This window comes from Culex pipiens, chromosome 2, assembly GCF_016801865.2.
Source record: "Culex pipiens pallens isolate TS chromosome 2, TS_CPP_V2, whole genome shotgun sequence".
NCBI lineage: Eukaryota > Metazoa > Arthropoda > Insecta > Diptera > Culicidae > Culex > Culex pipiens.
In genome coordinates, this window is record NC_068938.1 from 76171874 (window position 1) to 76189243 (window position 17370).

Below are 17370 nucleotides of genomic sequence, written 5' to 3' on the forward strand. Positions count from 1 at the left end.
GTACTCCGAGACAATCTGGGATGGGACGTTGTATTTCCCCGAATGCCCTGGTTATAGCGCCACAACTCGCTCTCTGTAAAAACAGTATTCCTAATTCCAGTCCTAACTCATCAAGTCGTCATGGCCTAGTGGTTAGCATTTTTGCTTACCAATCTAAAGAACGGGGGATCGAACCCCGCCTCGAGCAACGTTGCCATTCAGCCACGGCCGCTCCCTCTAAGCACCTTTACATTTTCCTAGTGCACAAAAACGCAACAAATCACTAACATTCGAATCTCTTCCCTCTTTCCCAGGAATGGCAATGCCACCACCCCGCTCGCGAGCCCAATCGCGATCCCGTGCCGCCTCGCCAGCGCTCAGCATTAAATCTCGCAAGTCGACCATGTCGATGCGGAACCTGCAACGCAACAGCTACATCAACGACCTCACGGACGACGAAGACTCGGACGAGGAGTTTACCCGCTCACGAGGACGTCGCGATCGCCACCGTCGCGTGGACTCCAACAGCAGTCTGGACTTTGACGAGCCGGAACCGAATGCGTTTGTGCGTGCTTCCAGCGTGAAACACTCGCGCTTCAATCGGGATCGCCGCGGAGCTTCTTCGGCACGATCGTTGATTGATTATCCCACGGGGAGCTCAAACAGGCGGGATTCGATGCCAAGACCGCGGTATGATCGCGAAGAGTTACTGCGGGATCGATACGAGAAGATGTCGCTCTCATCGCCGAGGAAGGTCACTTCCGATTCGATGACGAATGATTCGGACGGGGAGTCTAACCGTAGATCGAACAGGTCAAAGTCGAACAACGAAAGCGTCAGTTCACCGCGCAAGATCGCGTCCGATTCGCTGACCAATGATTCCGACGTGGATGTCCAGAAGCGTCGACTCGCGAAGGGCAAGGCTTCCAGTGGAGTTTCGTCGCCGCAGAGAATTGCTTCGGATTCGTTTACGAATGATTCGGATGCGGAGTTTATGCGACGGAAGCAAAAAATGAAGGCAGCCGCGGTTCCACCGAAACGGATGGAGTCGGACTCGGTTACGGGTGATTCCGATGTGGTGAGAGAACGAACCAAATCGGTTGGTAGCAAGAAGACGAACGAAGCGGAAAAGTCTAAATCTGCAAAATCCAAGACAAGTAAGACGACCGCTCCGAAGAAAATTCCATCAGACTCTCACACCCCGGACACGGATGGAGAGCAGAAGCGTGGCAGATTCACTAGCAAGAAAGTTGTGAAGAAGAATTCCAGCACGGAGTTCCTGCCGACCGAGTCGGACATCGAGTTCGAGCGACGCAAGGAAGCTAAACGGAAGAACTCCAACATCAGTGGTCCGCCACCGGCAGCCAAATCTCCACCGAAGCAATCCGAGGACGAACAAGAAGAAGAGACACACGCCAAGACCGTCGAGCTGAAGAACCACATCAACGAGTCCAAGCTGGAAGACTTCGCCACGGAAGAATCACCCCCGCCATCGGCCCCGATCGTGGCCCCCGATTGCGAATGGGAGTGCACGTTCTGCACGTACGTCAACGAAGCCGGCGTCAAGATCTGTGCCATCTGCTGCAAAACCGCAACGGTGACCGCCAAGCTGGATGAGGAGCAGCAGCCCCGTTCACCGCCGCCGGACGTCGTCCAGGAGCCACCCTGCGAGAAGAGAACCGTTCAAAGTCCCGTCGAGGCGAAGAAACTGCTGCAAACAACCATTGCACCTCCTCCGCCGCCGCCCCTAGCCAAAGAAGTCGAAACCAAGAAGAAAGGTAGGATTCGCAAAATATCTTTTTGGCCCGGCACTAAAGCGAAATAGTTGTGTTGTTGCACCAAAGTTTAAAAACTTCCCTCCCTTTTTTTTGGTTTTGTTCTCGAAAGATCCACCTCACTCTGTATCTATATAACCATTTATACCTAGCCACGGGCTAAGAATCCTTCAGAACGACTTCTGTACAGTTACAAAATCCAATAAACTCCAAAATGCCTTTTTACCCCAAACCCAGAAGAGATTAGTTTCGTATAACTAGAGCGTGTTTGTGTTCCTCAGAATAACAGTCACACATTTTTGTTCTGTTCTGTTTTTTGTAATTAAAAAAACCCAAAATTTGTTTTGCAATAAAAATATTGTTTTGAAAAACCAACCCAACCAAACCCAGAGTTTTAATGTGCCGTTGTTTTTCTATGTTCTCGTTATAGACTATGATGATGAAGAGCAAATTGGTGTTGTTGGTGATGGTGGTGGTGCTAATCGAATAGTTGAACAATCAGAAAAACCAAGTAAAAATTATCAAGAGGAAGAAAATCAGTACGAGAACCATGAAATTCAAAGTGGCCCCGAACTCGAATGTCCGAAAGGTAGTGGTGAGATTAGGCAAAATCTAGACAGTGAAGTGGTCAAGGTAGTCACAAAGGTCGTTAAGGAACGGGTCTCCACCGGTTGTGGTCCGTCGCCACCGCGCGAGGTCGAAGTTAGTGGGCGGCAGGGTCATGATCAGGAGCCCGTCCGCGAGAATGATTTCCAGGAGAGCGGCAGCAGGCGGCAGCACTCCACGATTGGAACATCGCCCCCACCGCAGGATATGTCCACGCAGGTGAGTTAATGGTCTAGCGCTCGAAATATAATAAAGAACAGTTCTTTTGCATGGTGTATTTTTCTGGCACCATGACAGAAGGGCTCTTTGCCGATATTTTGAAGGGTAGTTAAAATAGGTCTTGGAAGGGTCCAGAGCAGCGGTTCTCAACCTTTTTCGACCAATTCCTCCCTTGGATTATGTTCAAGACCTTCATTCCCCTTTCAATCATAAATTTGGTATCAATTAACAAAAATCATAATTTTGGCTTTAATTTATGGAAAGATAAAACTTTGCATTACAATTATTTTGTACTATCTACCCTTGCAATAAAAGAACAAATTCTCAACGATTTGTTTTAACAATTTTTCATAAACTGCTCATGGTCCATGGAATGCAAATGTCTAAAAAAATTTAAACAGCCAACAAATCTTAAAGGAAAATCTCTTACAAAAAAACATTAAGATTAGCTCCTAACCGAAAAAACAGAACTCGAGGAAACTATAAAAAAATGCACTGCTCATTTTTGAAAGAATGTCAAAGAAATTTAGTACAGCGAATTTTTGAAAACTAAAACAAAAATATTCAAGAACTGTTCATGTTTCAAACAATATGAAAATTCAGAGAAATTTATTTCTTTGAAAAAAACATTCATAATTTTTAAGTTTTTGGCCGTTATATTTTAGACATTTTTAAAAATAAATCCGAAAAAATGGCAAGGAAATTCACATCTTCACAAGCAATTTAAAAATAATTAAACTTTGATGAAAGTGCCTTAGTTTTTTTAAGTTTAAGGCTGACTCAGAAACACGAATATCATGAAATTATTACCAGAAAATTTGATCTAAGGGGTCCCCCGAGCAAAAATTTACAACCAAAAAAATCACTTAAAGAAAAAGTGTTTATTTAATACGTTAAACTGCCTTACCCAAAGCGTTCTCAGTCTCAGATGGTAGTCTCAGATGTCCCCTACAAGCTGCAGGTCGAAGCGAGTTGATATCTGGATGGAACATTTTTTTATTTGAGTTTGAAAATTATGCTATTTTTCCACTAAAATGCCAATTGGGATGCTTTTTCCTGCATATTATTGCATTTTTTAAGCCCTTTCAGATGCATTTTGAATTTTGAAATTAAATTGAATTTTGCCTAAGTTATAGCCTTTTTAAAATTTTTAACGTTTTTGAACCACCAAACTTTGTGCCCCGATTTGCCCCACTTCCCGTTGACCTAGAGTGCTCATATTTTGGCCAGATGCTAGTTTTATATGTACAAACAACCCCTTATAATTTCAGGCAGATTGGTGAGGTCAATGCGAGATGGGTATGCCTTGCTCGTGGACTCGCTCTTAAGTAAAAACGTTAAAAACAAAGAATTTCTATTGCACTCTCATTCCCCTCTCATTGGCCCCCTTCCAGGAATGGCTAAATCTCATAACTTTTGGTAGGATTGACCAATTTGGATGCTTCCGATTGCAAAAGATCCAGATTTGTTTATAATTTAACTTTTGGATGGGGGACAAATATGGTCCACTTTTACCGGAGATATTCCGAATTCCGTTGGGGTACCACGGCCCTCCTGACTGGGGTTTTGGTAAATAGAACAAGAACCATTGCACAGTGGGAAAAAAGGACCCAAAAAATTACCGCAACATGATTTCGCGCAAACCATCGATTAATCACGGAGAAAAAAGCGTTCCTAAAATCGTGAACAATGTGCCACGAAATCTGGAACAAGGTGATAATCTACGGTACGAAAACGTACCATGAACAATTTCCATGAACAATAAGCAAATCGTGAACAGGTGTTCACGAAAAATCGTAACGCCAGCAGCATAACGCTTAGCTTGTTATCGAAATCATGAACACTGTTCACGATTTCAGGGAACAACGTGGGAATGTGTTCACGATTTAAAGAACACTTTTTAAATGTGAAAAAAGGATTTGAAGCTAATAAAAAATGTTATTTAAAAGTTTTCTGGATTGTGTGTTAAATGTTTTAAGCATATCGAACAGCCGTAGTGGGCAAAATGCAGTTTTTAACTAATAATTTTGGTAAGAAGCCGTTACTTACTGTGACGGCGGCTTAGGGATTGCCTTTATTTTTAAAGACCAAAAAGAATTAAATCAACCCATTTACGGTCATTATATTCACACTTAACACCATGAAATTTAGCAGAGTGTAGTTAAAATGCTACTGTTCAATTTGAATGTTCAGTCCAGAATGTATTTCGATTCTCAAATTGTTAAAAGGTCACTTCGATTGTCTTCAATCTTCAAATATTCCAGGCTTCTTCGATTCGGTATTTCTTCAATTATTATGTTTAAAAACGTAACGTAACGCTTTTTTACAATCGTGAACTTTAGTTCATGATTTTTATCACTTCTGTTCACGAAAACGTAATTTTTTGTTCATACAATCGTGCACGAGTTCACGATTACATGAACAAATATTTTACGCAAAAACATGCACATTTGTTCACGATTTTCGGAACGTTTTTTTCTCCGTGTTGCTATACACCAAAAGCTTCGTTTTTGCACCAGGAACAATAATCCGATGAAAAATCGCACTGCACGGACCGGTGGCCGGAGTACAGGCCACCGTAAGATACGGATTTTTTGGAAAGAGTGTCAGATTTATCCAATTGTGAACTGATAAGCTTTCTTCTACCATGAATAGTCATGCCAAACAATCCTAGAGTAATATTAAATACCATATGACCCATCCGAACTGGTTCCACCGATCTCCGGTGGCCACATCCGGAACCGCGTTAGGAAACAGCGTAAACTAGTCATGCGACGTATCAAACTTCTTGATTTTGCAGTTGCAAAGTAATTACAAATGTTCCAATAGAACAGTAAATCAGAAAAAAATAATTTGAAGTTATATTTTTTCCATTTTCAAAATTAGAACTCAAATGTTCTTGTTCTCCTCGGTCTAACAAGATTTCGGATGCTAAAACTTATATAGATATAAATTATATTTGATCATACAGTCCAGACTCGATTATACGAAGGCCCCGGAAAAAATCTGTTAGTACAATCAAATCTTCTGATAATCGAATCACGATTTTTTTATTGTCTTATTTTTGAGCTTATGGTCCCTAAACTACACTAAAGTCACTTAATCCAAGATGGTGGCCAAAATTTCGGTGATAAATGTATTTTGTTATTTAATTGGCAATCAACTATTCACGTTCTACTAAAATGGAGTCGCAGAACTTGAATTTAATTTAAAAACATGAAAATTTAAAAACGCGATATTTTTTTTCTTCGTGAATCGCTCATCTGAAGTCCCATACAAACCTTCGGATGATCGAACTACGTATATCGAAACATTGGATAATCGAGGCTTCAGATAATCGAGTATTGAAATTACCCAAAAACAATACTTTTCTGGTAAATAAAAAATTCCAAGTAAAACAAGAATCACTCAGAACAAAAAGTGATTTGGCTCCAATTTGGTTTGGCATCATGGTCAAAGACCAAACCGCATTCTGTACAAGCCCATGCGTTCTCATTACAGTAAGGTCAAATTTCATTTAGCTGGAGACGCATGGTGCTTATATTATTAAGTTTCTAGCAGCTCCCAAGGAATTTTTTACCGAAAAAGAAATATTGAAAATTGTGCGTAATGAGCTATTCTTACGCAAAGAAAAAATGCTTTTAATTCTTTCATAAGGAAAACCGCTGATAATCTTGCTAATAATAACCAATGCTTTTCCTCCCCAAACCCCCAGACCTACGACTCGTTCGAACAGGTGCGCCAAGAAGTGGTCCAGGATAAACCAACCAACAACCTCGCCCAACCCTCGATGAGCGGCAACTACCAGCGATCGCACTCGATCGCCACACCCCAGCTGCTCGAGCCTCGTCCCGGCAGCCGCCACAGCTTCTCGAGTGACACACAGGTTCGTTCAGAAAACCATCATATCACATCCTACCACCACTACCGCCACCGCTAAAGCTATTTTTGACCTCGAAATTCTTCCTTCATTCAGCTTCTGCTTGCTGGTGGGCAGTTCTCTGGGAAGTTGAGTTTGAATTGCAGTGTATTTCCTGTTTTTTCTGTAACAAAATCTTCACTTATGACAACCATCTTTTAGTACTTTTCGAAATAAAACTATTATTGAAGTTTGATGGTAAATATTTTCCAAACTATGAATGATAAAATCAAACTTTTATAAGCAACTGGTTCAACATTGGTTTGAGACATCTGGTAGGATTTGTTGAATTCAAAACGTCATAAGCTCACTTTAGACAAAAACCGTCGTTGCCACGTGAGAGCACACAAGCGACGAATATCAGAATTAGTTTGAGATAATCAGTTGAAATTTTGTCATTGAAAAATGCAATTTGACAATTCTGTTGTCATAGTAAAGCATAACATTCTCCCTGAATCCCAGAGAATTGCTCTTCTGCACTTAAAATGTATCATCGCTTATCTTTTTTCTTTGCTTCGTCACCCAATCTAAACAACCGCCAAAATCTGACGCCATCTTCATTCATCACCGCCACCTCTCTCGGCCGGTAGTTGCTATTACCGAACTTCAAACCACGCCAGCGACAAGTACCGAATAAGTTGCATAAAAAAAGAGATTGCGTGTCTTTCCTTCTAATTATAACATGTCGTGTGTGACACCACGGTAACATCCGCCGCGTAACACTCCCTCCTCAAGTCCTAATTATAAATTTGTGTCTCTCTGACTGATGTTTGTCCTTGTCGACGGTTGGCTAATGAGCTGACGTCGACGGATCAATGGGCGGATCGACAGAATCGATGACGGCACCACGTGTCAATTTGAGGAAATTATAACTAACGATTCGTGAAGAATCGTGTCACACGCCGGGTGATTATATCTGGCGTGGGACTATAAATTTACGACTGCATTACACCTAATTAGTTGGTCGTTAATGGTTCTGTGCTAGATTCCCTGTTGTGTAGTGTGAAAAAGAGTTCCCACTTGATAAGACTGAGCCTTTTTAGGGGCAATTACAGAGGTAGTGTGACAGGTATAATAATTCTATCAAAGTGGGTGAATAATCTGAAACTTTTATTTTTTTTTCTCTGAAATCAAAGAGGCAAATAAAAAAATCTTCCACTTTCCAATTCCAATATTTTAAAAATATTCAATTTTTCGCATTTTTTTATGTTGTGCTTAAAATTTAGAAGTATTTTTTTTATGAAAAAAGCAGAAACAAGAAACACTATAACAGTAGTCCGGTCAAAAAAATCTAAATAGGAAAATTTAAAGAAATTTTCTGATTATTTCAAAATATTCTAAAATAGCTAAAACACTGAAAATGTTTGAAAACTTTAAACTTAACATGAAACGGAGAACTCATTCGAAACAAATGCCAGTTTCAAATGCGAATTTGATTCTGTATGATTTTGTTTAAATATGAAACAACATATTAATTTGCTAACAATTGAACTGTTATCACTTAGACACATCAAATTAGAATGTATTTGAAACGTTTCTTTCAATTTTATATTAAATAATAATATTTTACAATAAATTTGATAATTTTTACGAAAAAAAAATTATTACTTAAATGATAAATAGTAAATTTTCATAATATCACTATATTTTGTATGGACAATTTTTTTAACAATTGTTTATCAGTTTTTAAGTACTTTCATGTGTTTATTTCCGAAAAAAATATGTCGTTGCAGCAATTCGTATTATTTTCCATACTAAAAACCCATATGGTACACTTGTCCCACCTGAACAAGATTTTTCAAAAGCTCTTAACAAAAATAACCAAAAGTTAAATCATACTTTATATTAGGTGCAAGTCATTGGTAGGGACACTACTGATCTAGGAATAATGGAATTTTGATAAAATGAGCCTTAAAACGAACTCTAAGCCTTATTTTGTACTATCCAAATATTATAAGAAAACAAAGGTTTTGAAAATAACTTCATTAAATCTTATGCCCCGTGGCATTTACGTCGTTTTGGCGGTTATGTGGTAGTAGAATCAGCTAATTGCACTGCTAGCAACAATTCCTCATACTGGAAATAATCAAAATTGTAAAAATTACGGCCGTACGAGCGATTGTTCCTCTTGCCCATAAGGTCGTCTTGCCCCACCTTCCCCTATCCTTTTTTCTGACAATCGATCAGAAAATTAATTTTCAAGATACGGATTTTTGACGTTTTCTCATTTTGTATGACTAGCTTTCAAAATAGTACGAAGAATTGTATGGAAAAGCATATGTTGCAAAAAGGCTTTTTTTAATGTTTTTAATTTTTATTGTTTTGCATGAGCAGTTTTAAACAATGCAAAAAATGCACATTTTTCAATCTGGAAAAATCGCAAATCGGAAAGAGTTAAAAACATATCAAAAAGAAGATTTTCACGAATTCGCAGATATTGTGAGATTTTTTGACCAGCAGCATAAAATTATTGATGTCTTGAGATTAAGGCTTGCACTCTGCACTTTTTTTTTAATTTCCATATAAACACATGGTGCCCTAACTTTGTTCGATTCATTTCTCTATCTCTTAGCAAAAGTATTGATTGAAAAATGATGATAATTGTAATTGTACGATTTTTTAAAAAAGGTATCATTTTTGATCCCATGATTTTTTTCATATTTTTGTGGACAAAAAAAAACAAGAGAACGATTTTGGATGAAATAAAACAAAACTGGAACAATCGAAAAATTTAAACAAAAAAACATCCAAAATTCGTTCCGATATCAATTTTACTTGCAGTTGATTTGTTTATTCTTAGTATAGAATATGTCAACGCTTTTTTGAAATTTGAATAATATTCTCTGTGTCTTGCTTGTTAAAGTTGCTGAGATGGCATTTCGTATATCAAAACGCAATTGCATTCAAAAATTGGTTTGCTATTTTTATAATGTTAGTCGTTATCTTGATTTTTTTCTGTGACAGAAAATGTTATCACTTTTAGAAAATAGCTTTTTTTACCTGCGACATTTTAAAGTTTGGGTAACAAAATAAAAAAATAATAAGTTATAAGCCATGGATTCAACATTTAAATGGAAAAAGTGTTTTAAAATACGTTTTATGCCAGTTGAGTTGTTTTGCAATTATCAGTTTGCATAATATATAAGAAAAGATGAAAAAAGCACTTTTTGCAGTACAGTTCAAACATGCTTGATATGATTAGTTTTCAGTTGATTAGAATTCTAATTCTATAAAAAAAAAATTGAAGTCTTTCGATTTTTATGAAGAGGGAGCGACATTAAGGGGTTACATACATGTAAATCGACTAAAATGTCAGAGGTTGGTATGAGCATACATTCAAACTTTTTTTTTTTAAATCTGTTTTCAGGGCATTAAAATATACATTTTTATCTATTACCAAAACAAGTTTGAGGACATTTGGTTGTATCATTGCCGGGATATAACTATTTGAAGTTAGCTGTTTCTAAAAACGGGTGCCAGAATATCTCAACATTGCTCTGACTTAATCGGCTTAAAATTTTGGTGAAGACTCGTTAAACCGATCCTGTGTGCATGACGAAGGCCGATTTTCAAAAAAAAGGATAAAAATATTTTTGATGTTTTTCGTATAAAAAATCGTCAATTTTTAATTTTTGTATTAAAATAAAAGCAAAATTTCAAAATCGGGCTTCGTCATGCTCACGGGATGTATCTTGAGCGTCTTCACCACAAATATAAGCCAATTGGGTCCTAAAATGAAGCTTAGATTGCTGATATTATTGTTTACAGCAATAAAGCTTATTTTTCTGAGTACAATGACCCTTTGTACGACCACAAAGAGTTTAAAAGGGATTTTTAAATCAATTTTGAACAATTAACCTCGCGGTCCTTCTTGACAGAAAAGTTCCTTCTTGACAGCTCGTTCCAAGGGGACCATAGTTGATTCATAGAAAAAAATGTAGTCTTGACAAAAAAATTGCATTAAAATGAAAAAAAAGTGATCAGAAATGGTTTTTAATCGTGTTTTTACCGTTGTTCATAAAAATTGACATAGGGCTTTAGTACCCAATATATCATGGCACCCGTAAATCAAATCGGTGTTTAGAGAAAACCGTTCACAAAGTTTGACAGTTCGCTTTGCGCATGGCAAAATTTTGAACTTAAATCGTCTCTAACTCAGCTCAGTCACGAAATATCTTCATGAAACTTTTAGAAGTAATTAAAATTCATTTTTTTTAGTAGATTCATTGAATTTTCTGTACAACCAAATTTTGTGATTTTCTACATGTATATAACCCCTTAACTATGAAAAATGACGCTTATCAAGAGAAAACAAAATCGCAAAAGAACATGTCTCTCCTCTCTCGCGCACGAAAGATCGGTAAAAGTAATCTAAAAAAATCATCGTCTTGATTATTCGGCGGAACATCTATTTCACTAATATACTTGTAGATGTAACGTCACACGTCGAAAAATGATCTGTCACTGTAGATGGGCAATGTGTGTAAACCTAGGGGTTAATCACTTCGAGTATACTACATACGCGTATCATACGCACATAATATTCGCATTGTCTGCATAATACTCGCGCAGTATTCCTTGACTGCATACCGTATCGACTCCAATATTGGCTTCATATTGGTGCAATATCAGAAGTGAATTGCCCTTTGGTGTTGACAAAACGAAATAAAGAAATTTAAGTGGTGCTAACATGGAAATTCACTAAATATCTTCAACTGATTGATTTTATTCGAGGAGTTCGGGAGTGATTTTTTTGCGTGTAATCGCCTTTTTCTTTTGGAAGTGAAGAAAGTTCGCAAACGAAAAAGATTTTTTTGCGATTATTCCATCCCTGGGATATTCTACTCTAAATATTGATTTAAATTACCTCCTTATGAACTTAGAAATATTTTCTGTTAAGAGCATGTCCTGCATCGCAAATGCTAACCTCCTTTTATAATGTTTACTGTTTTTCATCTGACCGTGTTCTCACTCGCCCTAATAACCACTCATCCGCACTCCGTAGAGTCTTCCACCGACTCCGCACGAGCTGAGCCCACAGCCCCGTGACTTTCACCAGGCTCCGCATGATCAGCAGCAAAATGTCCACCTTCATCAAAACGCTACTCCATCAACCGCCGCCGCAACTACAACCTCGACGCCACAACGCCCGCTTCCGTATCATGACGAGCACCTGTCCTACCTGGACCGTGCCATCCATCAAATCATTCAGACGGCCGCGGCCAAAACCACGTTCAGTACGGCCCGCCCGCTGGACCAGCACAAGTACCGTGCGATGACCGACTTGAGGCGGATCGACCAACAACCGCGCAACAACAGCAACGTCAGACCAGCGGTTTGTTGAATGTTGCTTTCTACACTTGCTGAGGCGTTGGGGATTTTGAGGGTTTTTGAGTTAAAAATGTGCTTGTTTTGTTTCAGACGACCAACATGACGGAGAGAGTTGAAGAAACTGCGCAACGGATGGAGAGTTTGGTCCTCTCGGAGCAGCAGAACTCGACGGATCCGGCGGTGATTCTTCTGAAGGTTTTTGTAATATTATTCAAAGAAGAAGATGATTGTAACGCTTGCAAATTCACAGGAAGCGGAACGCTACAAGTTTACAGCTGAGGATCTGCAAGCAGCGCTGGTGCACTGCAAGGACAAACATCCGGTGCAATGGCTGCGGGATAACTGGCTGAAGCTGGTCGACACTGTCCAGACGTTGGCCACCAAGTACGGTCACGAGAAGCGCGAGAACACGATCGGTACGATCTCGGCGACGGAAGCTCGCGAAGCGCTACGTCTGCACAAGGGCAACATCTGGCACGCCATTACCGAGTGTATCGAGCAGCGCCAGAAGAAGTACAATGAGATCGCCTCCAAGGGGAACTTTACCCGCGAGGACATTGTAACGAGCCTGACGGCACACCACGGTAATCTGGAAGATGCGTTAGTTGAGCTTAGCAAGACTCAGCTAAAGCCGTTCCTCATGAGGATCTGGGGTCCTCCGAACGGGGATGACAACGATTCGGGTAACTTGCTTCTGCAGCAGGCACTGCAAGAGGATCGGAGTGGAATTAGTAAGAGAACTCGCAAACACTAACAACAATGAACCCATTTTAATTCGATATACTCTTTTCTTCCCCCTTTCCGGAAACTCCTGCACACTCTACCGTCCTTGCCAACCTGCACCTGATCCCTTCCAGGCAGCGAGATTCAGGAGTTTATTAGCGCCCATGTCGAAAAAGAGCTTCTCTCGAACGGCAAGACGAACAATGTCGAGGAGGTGGAAGCGGTGAGTCCTCCAGTTATCGTACCGGAAGAAACTACTAACCACAGTGCGACGACGAACGGTCACCACGAGGAGCCGGTGCTCGAGGAGACGATTCCGTCCAACACCGTGATCCTTCGCGACATCGAGCGGCTCATCGATCAGATGGAGAAGAATCAGGCGACTCAGAACGAGGACGTGCTGAAAAACATCCAGCACCTGCTGACAAAGCTGGCTGAACAGAATGGCGTTTCCAGGCCGGCATCGCAAGCATCGGTACGTTCAGAATCATGCGAACGAATCATCGCCAAGAGTCCGATTCCACACCAACGATCGAGTCAGTCATCTGTCGACGAGACGCAACCCATCTACGAGGACATTCGCAAGTTCATGACGGAAAACATCCAGGAAATCCTACCGAGCCTGGTCGACCAGGTACAGAACGAGTTGAAGAACGCTCCCATCAGAACAGAAAAGACACTCGAGGACGACATCAGGGAGACGCTGATGAACGCCGAGTACACCGAGGACGACTACGCATCCATACATACCTTCCCATTCAAAAAAGACCCACCAAAGACGGAGACTTCCAACGAATTCCCCGACGCGAAGAAACGATCTTCGATGGGATACAAGGACGCTCACGAAGAGGAGAGCGAATACGCCAACATACAAGACTTCCTACACCGAGCTATACGAACCGAACGACTGACGAGCGAATTCGAGCAGTTCAAACACCAGAACTACCGAGTTGACAGCAGCTCGGACGAAGCCAGGATGACGGCGGAGTCCGATTACTACGACATTGTGGCGGTGAATCAGCGCATCCAGGACATCCTGGACAGACAGCGTGCGAAGCACGAACCGACACCAAACCTCCCGGAACCGGCAGAACCTCCACCGGAAACGGTGGAGCAACCTGAAGAAGCAATATACGTCAACACTGCAGAAATAGCCGCCATGCGGGCATCTGCCGAAGCCGCGGAGAAGAAGCAACCCAAGAAGCGACGTGTTTCTCGCATCCCCGTCAACAAGAACAACTATCTGCAGCGACGTCCGGTGAAGAGCTCGTCGGAGAGCGACTTTGAAGTGGTAGCGCAGAAAGACTGGACGCACGTCCCGGCGGCACACGTGGATCACGTAGAAGAGCTGCGACACGTCGTCGACAACATTGAAAAGATCGAGCACGAGCTGGAACTGGAAGCGGAAGCGGCTGAAACGCCAATCTATGACAACGTTACCTCAACGACTGAAGCTACCGTCGTTGAGAAAGTTCCTGTTGCGGAACAGTCACCGAACCAGCAAGAACAGGTCCCCGAAGATAGGGCAATAGAAACGCAAGTCGAAGAAAGTCACGACCAGAGCACCCCTAGAATAGAGGTTCCAACTAACGAAGTAGACGTAGTCCCTGCAGCTTCTACTGACGAGCACGTTCAAGAAGTAGCTAGAACTCCTTCCCCTCACAGCAATCCAATTGTTGAAGCACCACCCGCAACTAACGACTCAGTAGAGCCCAAGACAACCCCTACCCAATCACCTCCAAAATCCCCAGTTCATGCTGAAGAACCGCATCAATCTCCCCCGAAAAGTCCGACCATCATTGAAATCGTCGATTCCACCGAGAACCAGCAAGATCCAACGGCGGAAACCTCTCCAACCCAATCCCTGTCGTCGAAGCCACAGAACAACCTGTCCGACCTGGTGCTCGACACGAAGCGGCTGATTCAGCAGATGAAGGACGAAATCGCGTCCGACATGGCGACCATGGCCGACGAAGACGAAGTGTACGACGACGAGTACTACGAAGAGGGTGACGACTACGAAGACTGGAGCGAAGGGGACGAAAACATGGAAGAGTGGGACTCGAACGAGGAGTACGACGTCGACGAAAACGGCGAGTACTACGAGTACGAGGACGAGGACGACGACGGGTCGGTCATGTTCAGCGAGGTGGCGCCCGAGGATGTCGTACATCCGGAAGTACAAGCCGACACACCAGCCACTCCGAGCGGGGACAAAATCGTTGAGGATAAACCGGAACTGCCGAAAATGAACGCGGCTCTCGTGCGGGAGATCGAGCGGAACAGTGCCTCGGAAGTGAGCGACCTTCCGCTGGACAGCGACTTCAACGACGCACTCAGTGTGATCGAACAGTCTGTCGGTGAAATCCGAGACATTCTAAGCCTGGCGGTTGGTGCACTGACGGAAAACAATCCACCCACTGAGTACGACGAGTCGTCCAGCGCGGAAACCATGCAGAACAGCCCGGAAACGAGCGAGTTCAGCGAACTCACGCTGGTGGCCGACGTAAACGAGGCGACTGAACCGACACTGGTCGCGGAGGAGAACATGCCAATGACGATGAAGAACGTGCAGTCTTTGCTGTCGGCAAAGTCCGTCATTGGGGAGTTTATCAAAACTGCACAGTCGGTTGAGCATGCAGATGGCGATGTAATACCAGCTCAGACGAGTGCAGCGCAAGCGCCCGCACAACCACCAACCGAACAAACGGACGTGATCGACGCCGCGAAGCAGATTCTGCACGATGCTATTGAGATGCACGCCGAAAACGAAACCGCTACGGCTACGCAAGCGCTGGACGCGACAATCGAAATGTTGAGCACGGTAGCTCGCGAGCTGAACGAACAGCTGCGCCAGGTATCGCCGGTGCCACCGGTGGAGCAGACGGACGAACCTGCAGCAATTCCTGAGTATGCTACCGTAAACAAGAGCAAGGACTCCGGACGGTTGGACATTGCGCCAGAGCAAGCTCAAAGCAGTGTAGACGACGAAGGACCAGAGTACGTCAACGTCACGGAACTGCGAGCTATGATGGAGCAAGCCAACGATTCAGCGGAAGAAGGCGGTGCCGAAGCGTACATGCTCAACGGTTACAGCGAAACGGTTGATACCGCGGACGAACCTGCATTTAATCAATCTATTCCAGAGTACGCAACGGTTATTAGATCGAGCAGAAAGGGAACACCGAGCAGTTCTGCTGTGGTGCTGGAAACAGAATCGGAGGTTACAGGTGCGGATCAAGCGGACAATACTGAAACCGCTGCAACTGTGGAGAATGACGTACAAGGAACACATATCTTAGAGGAGGCTACGCCATCCGATGCTCAGCCTGCGGTAACTGTAGAACCAGAGATCGTATTGAATGTCAATACTCAGGCAACTTCCGAAGTTACGGAAGCAAGTACAGAGGAGCCGCTGACTGAAGCAACAACAACGGATATTGAGCTTGAAGTTGCTTCAACAGATACGCAACAGTTGGAGCCACCAAGCCAAAACGAACAGGGATCTGTTCAAGGAGTGCTACCGACATCAACTGAATCGACTGCAGTGGAAGTAGTCGCTACGCCTGTAGATAACTCTACAGATAGCCAATCTAGCGCCTCAGAACTTATCTCTACCGTCGAAGTACATCCTGCCCAGCAGGAAACGGTAGCGGAAGCCACCAGTGAAGCGAACGTTGAAGACACGGTACCACAGAATACGTCCGAAGAAATAGCTATTGAGAACCTTCCCACACAGCAAGTAGAACCAGCTACAACCACAGCTCCTGAAACACAGGAAGCTCCGACCGATGAGACCGTGACTACAGAACAAGTCACGAATCAGCAACCCATTACGAACGGGGACGCTCATCACTCATCCGAATCTCGCGAACCATCCGAAGAACCATCAAGTTTCATTGAAGTCCATCCATCGGATGTCATCGTTCATGCTCCTTCCACTGAACCCGGTTCAGAAGCACAATCATCCAACATCTACGAGAACGTAGAAATCGCTGCTCCATCCGCTCCATCATCCCAACTCGCCCTCAAGATTCCACCTGCTAACAATGCTGAACAACCAGTAAGTACTGGAAGCAAAAAGTCACCTCCATCCACACCCACCACTCCATCCGTAAAGAAAACAACCAAAATCGTAAAAACTAAAACCAAAGCCAAAACAACCACGACAACCACTGCAAGCACAACAGACACCAAAACGAAGAAAACGACCACAACCACATCCGATCCCTCTAGCCGCAGAAACTCTCTTCGCAAGAATTCCGTCGGCGGTGTGTTCGGCCCGGTCCAAACCAACACCGTCAAGAACATGCAGAAAGAGTTCCTCAGCAAGTCACAGAAAGAAGCATCCAAATCAGGCACCTCAACCACAGTCACCACACCGAAACCGAAGCCATCCAAGCTGGTCCAGCCGAAAGCGTTCACTAATAAGCTTACTACTAACTCACCCACTCAGCCGAACGTAGCGGCGAGCACAAGCAAGGCCTCGACCCCGGGACCATCCGCCGAGCCGGGCTCGTCCCGCTCAACTCCGGGCCCGAGCTCCTCGATCGGCTCGCGCGAAGGTTCCGTCACGTCCGAGCAGAAGCGCAAGCTGCGCAAAAAGTACATGGAGACTTGCTTCAGCGACGATTACATGACCTCGGATGACGACGAGGACCTCACCACGGTCACCGAAAGCGAGAGTCGCACGATCATTCGGTCGCTGGTGAAACCGTTCGAACCGAGCGAAGAACCGCTAGAAGTAAGTTTCGGTCGAATGGCGTATTAACCCCTCTATCTAGCTACAGATCCGCTTTGAAGACGATCATTGCAACG

At 43.1% G+C, this 17370-nt stretch overlaps 1 protein-coding gene across 9 annotated transcripts in view; it reads left to right on the top strand.

The window, feature by feature from the left end:
* The window catches only part of LOC120413519 (E3 ubiquitin-protein ligase lubel), a 45796-nt gene that overhangs the window by 22601 nt on the left and 5825 nt on the right, over nt 1–17370 (top strand). For 6 of the 9 annotated variants that reach the window (XM_039574384.1, XM_039574383.1, XM_039574388.2 and 3 more), the window contains 7 exons: nt 294–1757; nt 2185–2579; nt 6295–6465; nt 11504–11833; nt 11920–12024; nt 12080–12560; nt 12687–17296. In XM_039574384.1, the coding sequence (XP_039430318.1) occupies nt 294–1757; nt 2185–2579; nt 6295–6465; nt 11504–11833; nt 11920–12024; nt 12080–12560; nt 12687–17296 (7556 nt within the window). The remainder of the gene's footprint in view (nt 1–293; nt 1758–2184; nt 2580–6294; nt 6466–11503; nt 11834–11919; nt 12025–12079; nt 12561–12686; nt 17297–17370) is intronic. The other 3 variants (XM_039574391.2, XM_039574389.2, XM_039574387.2) reach the window with 3 other exon arrangements.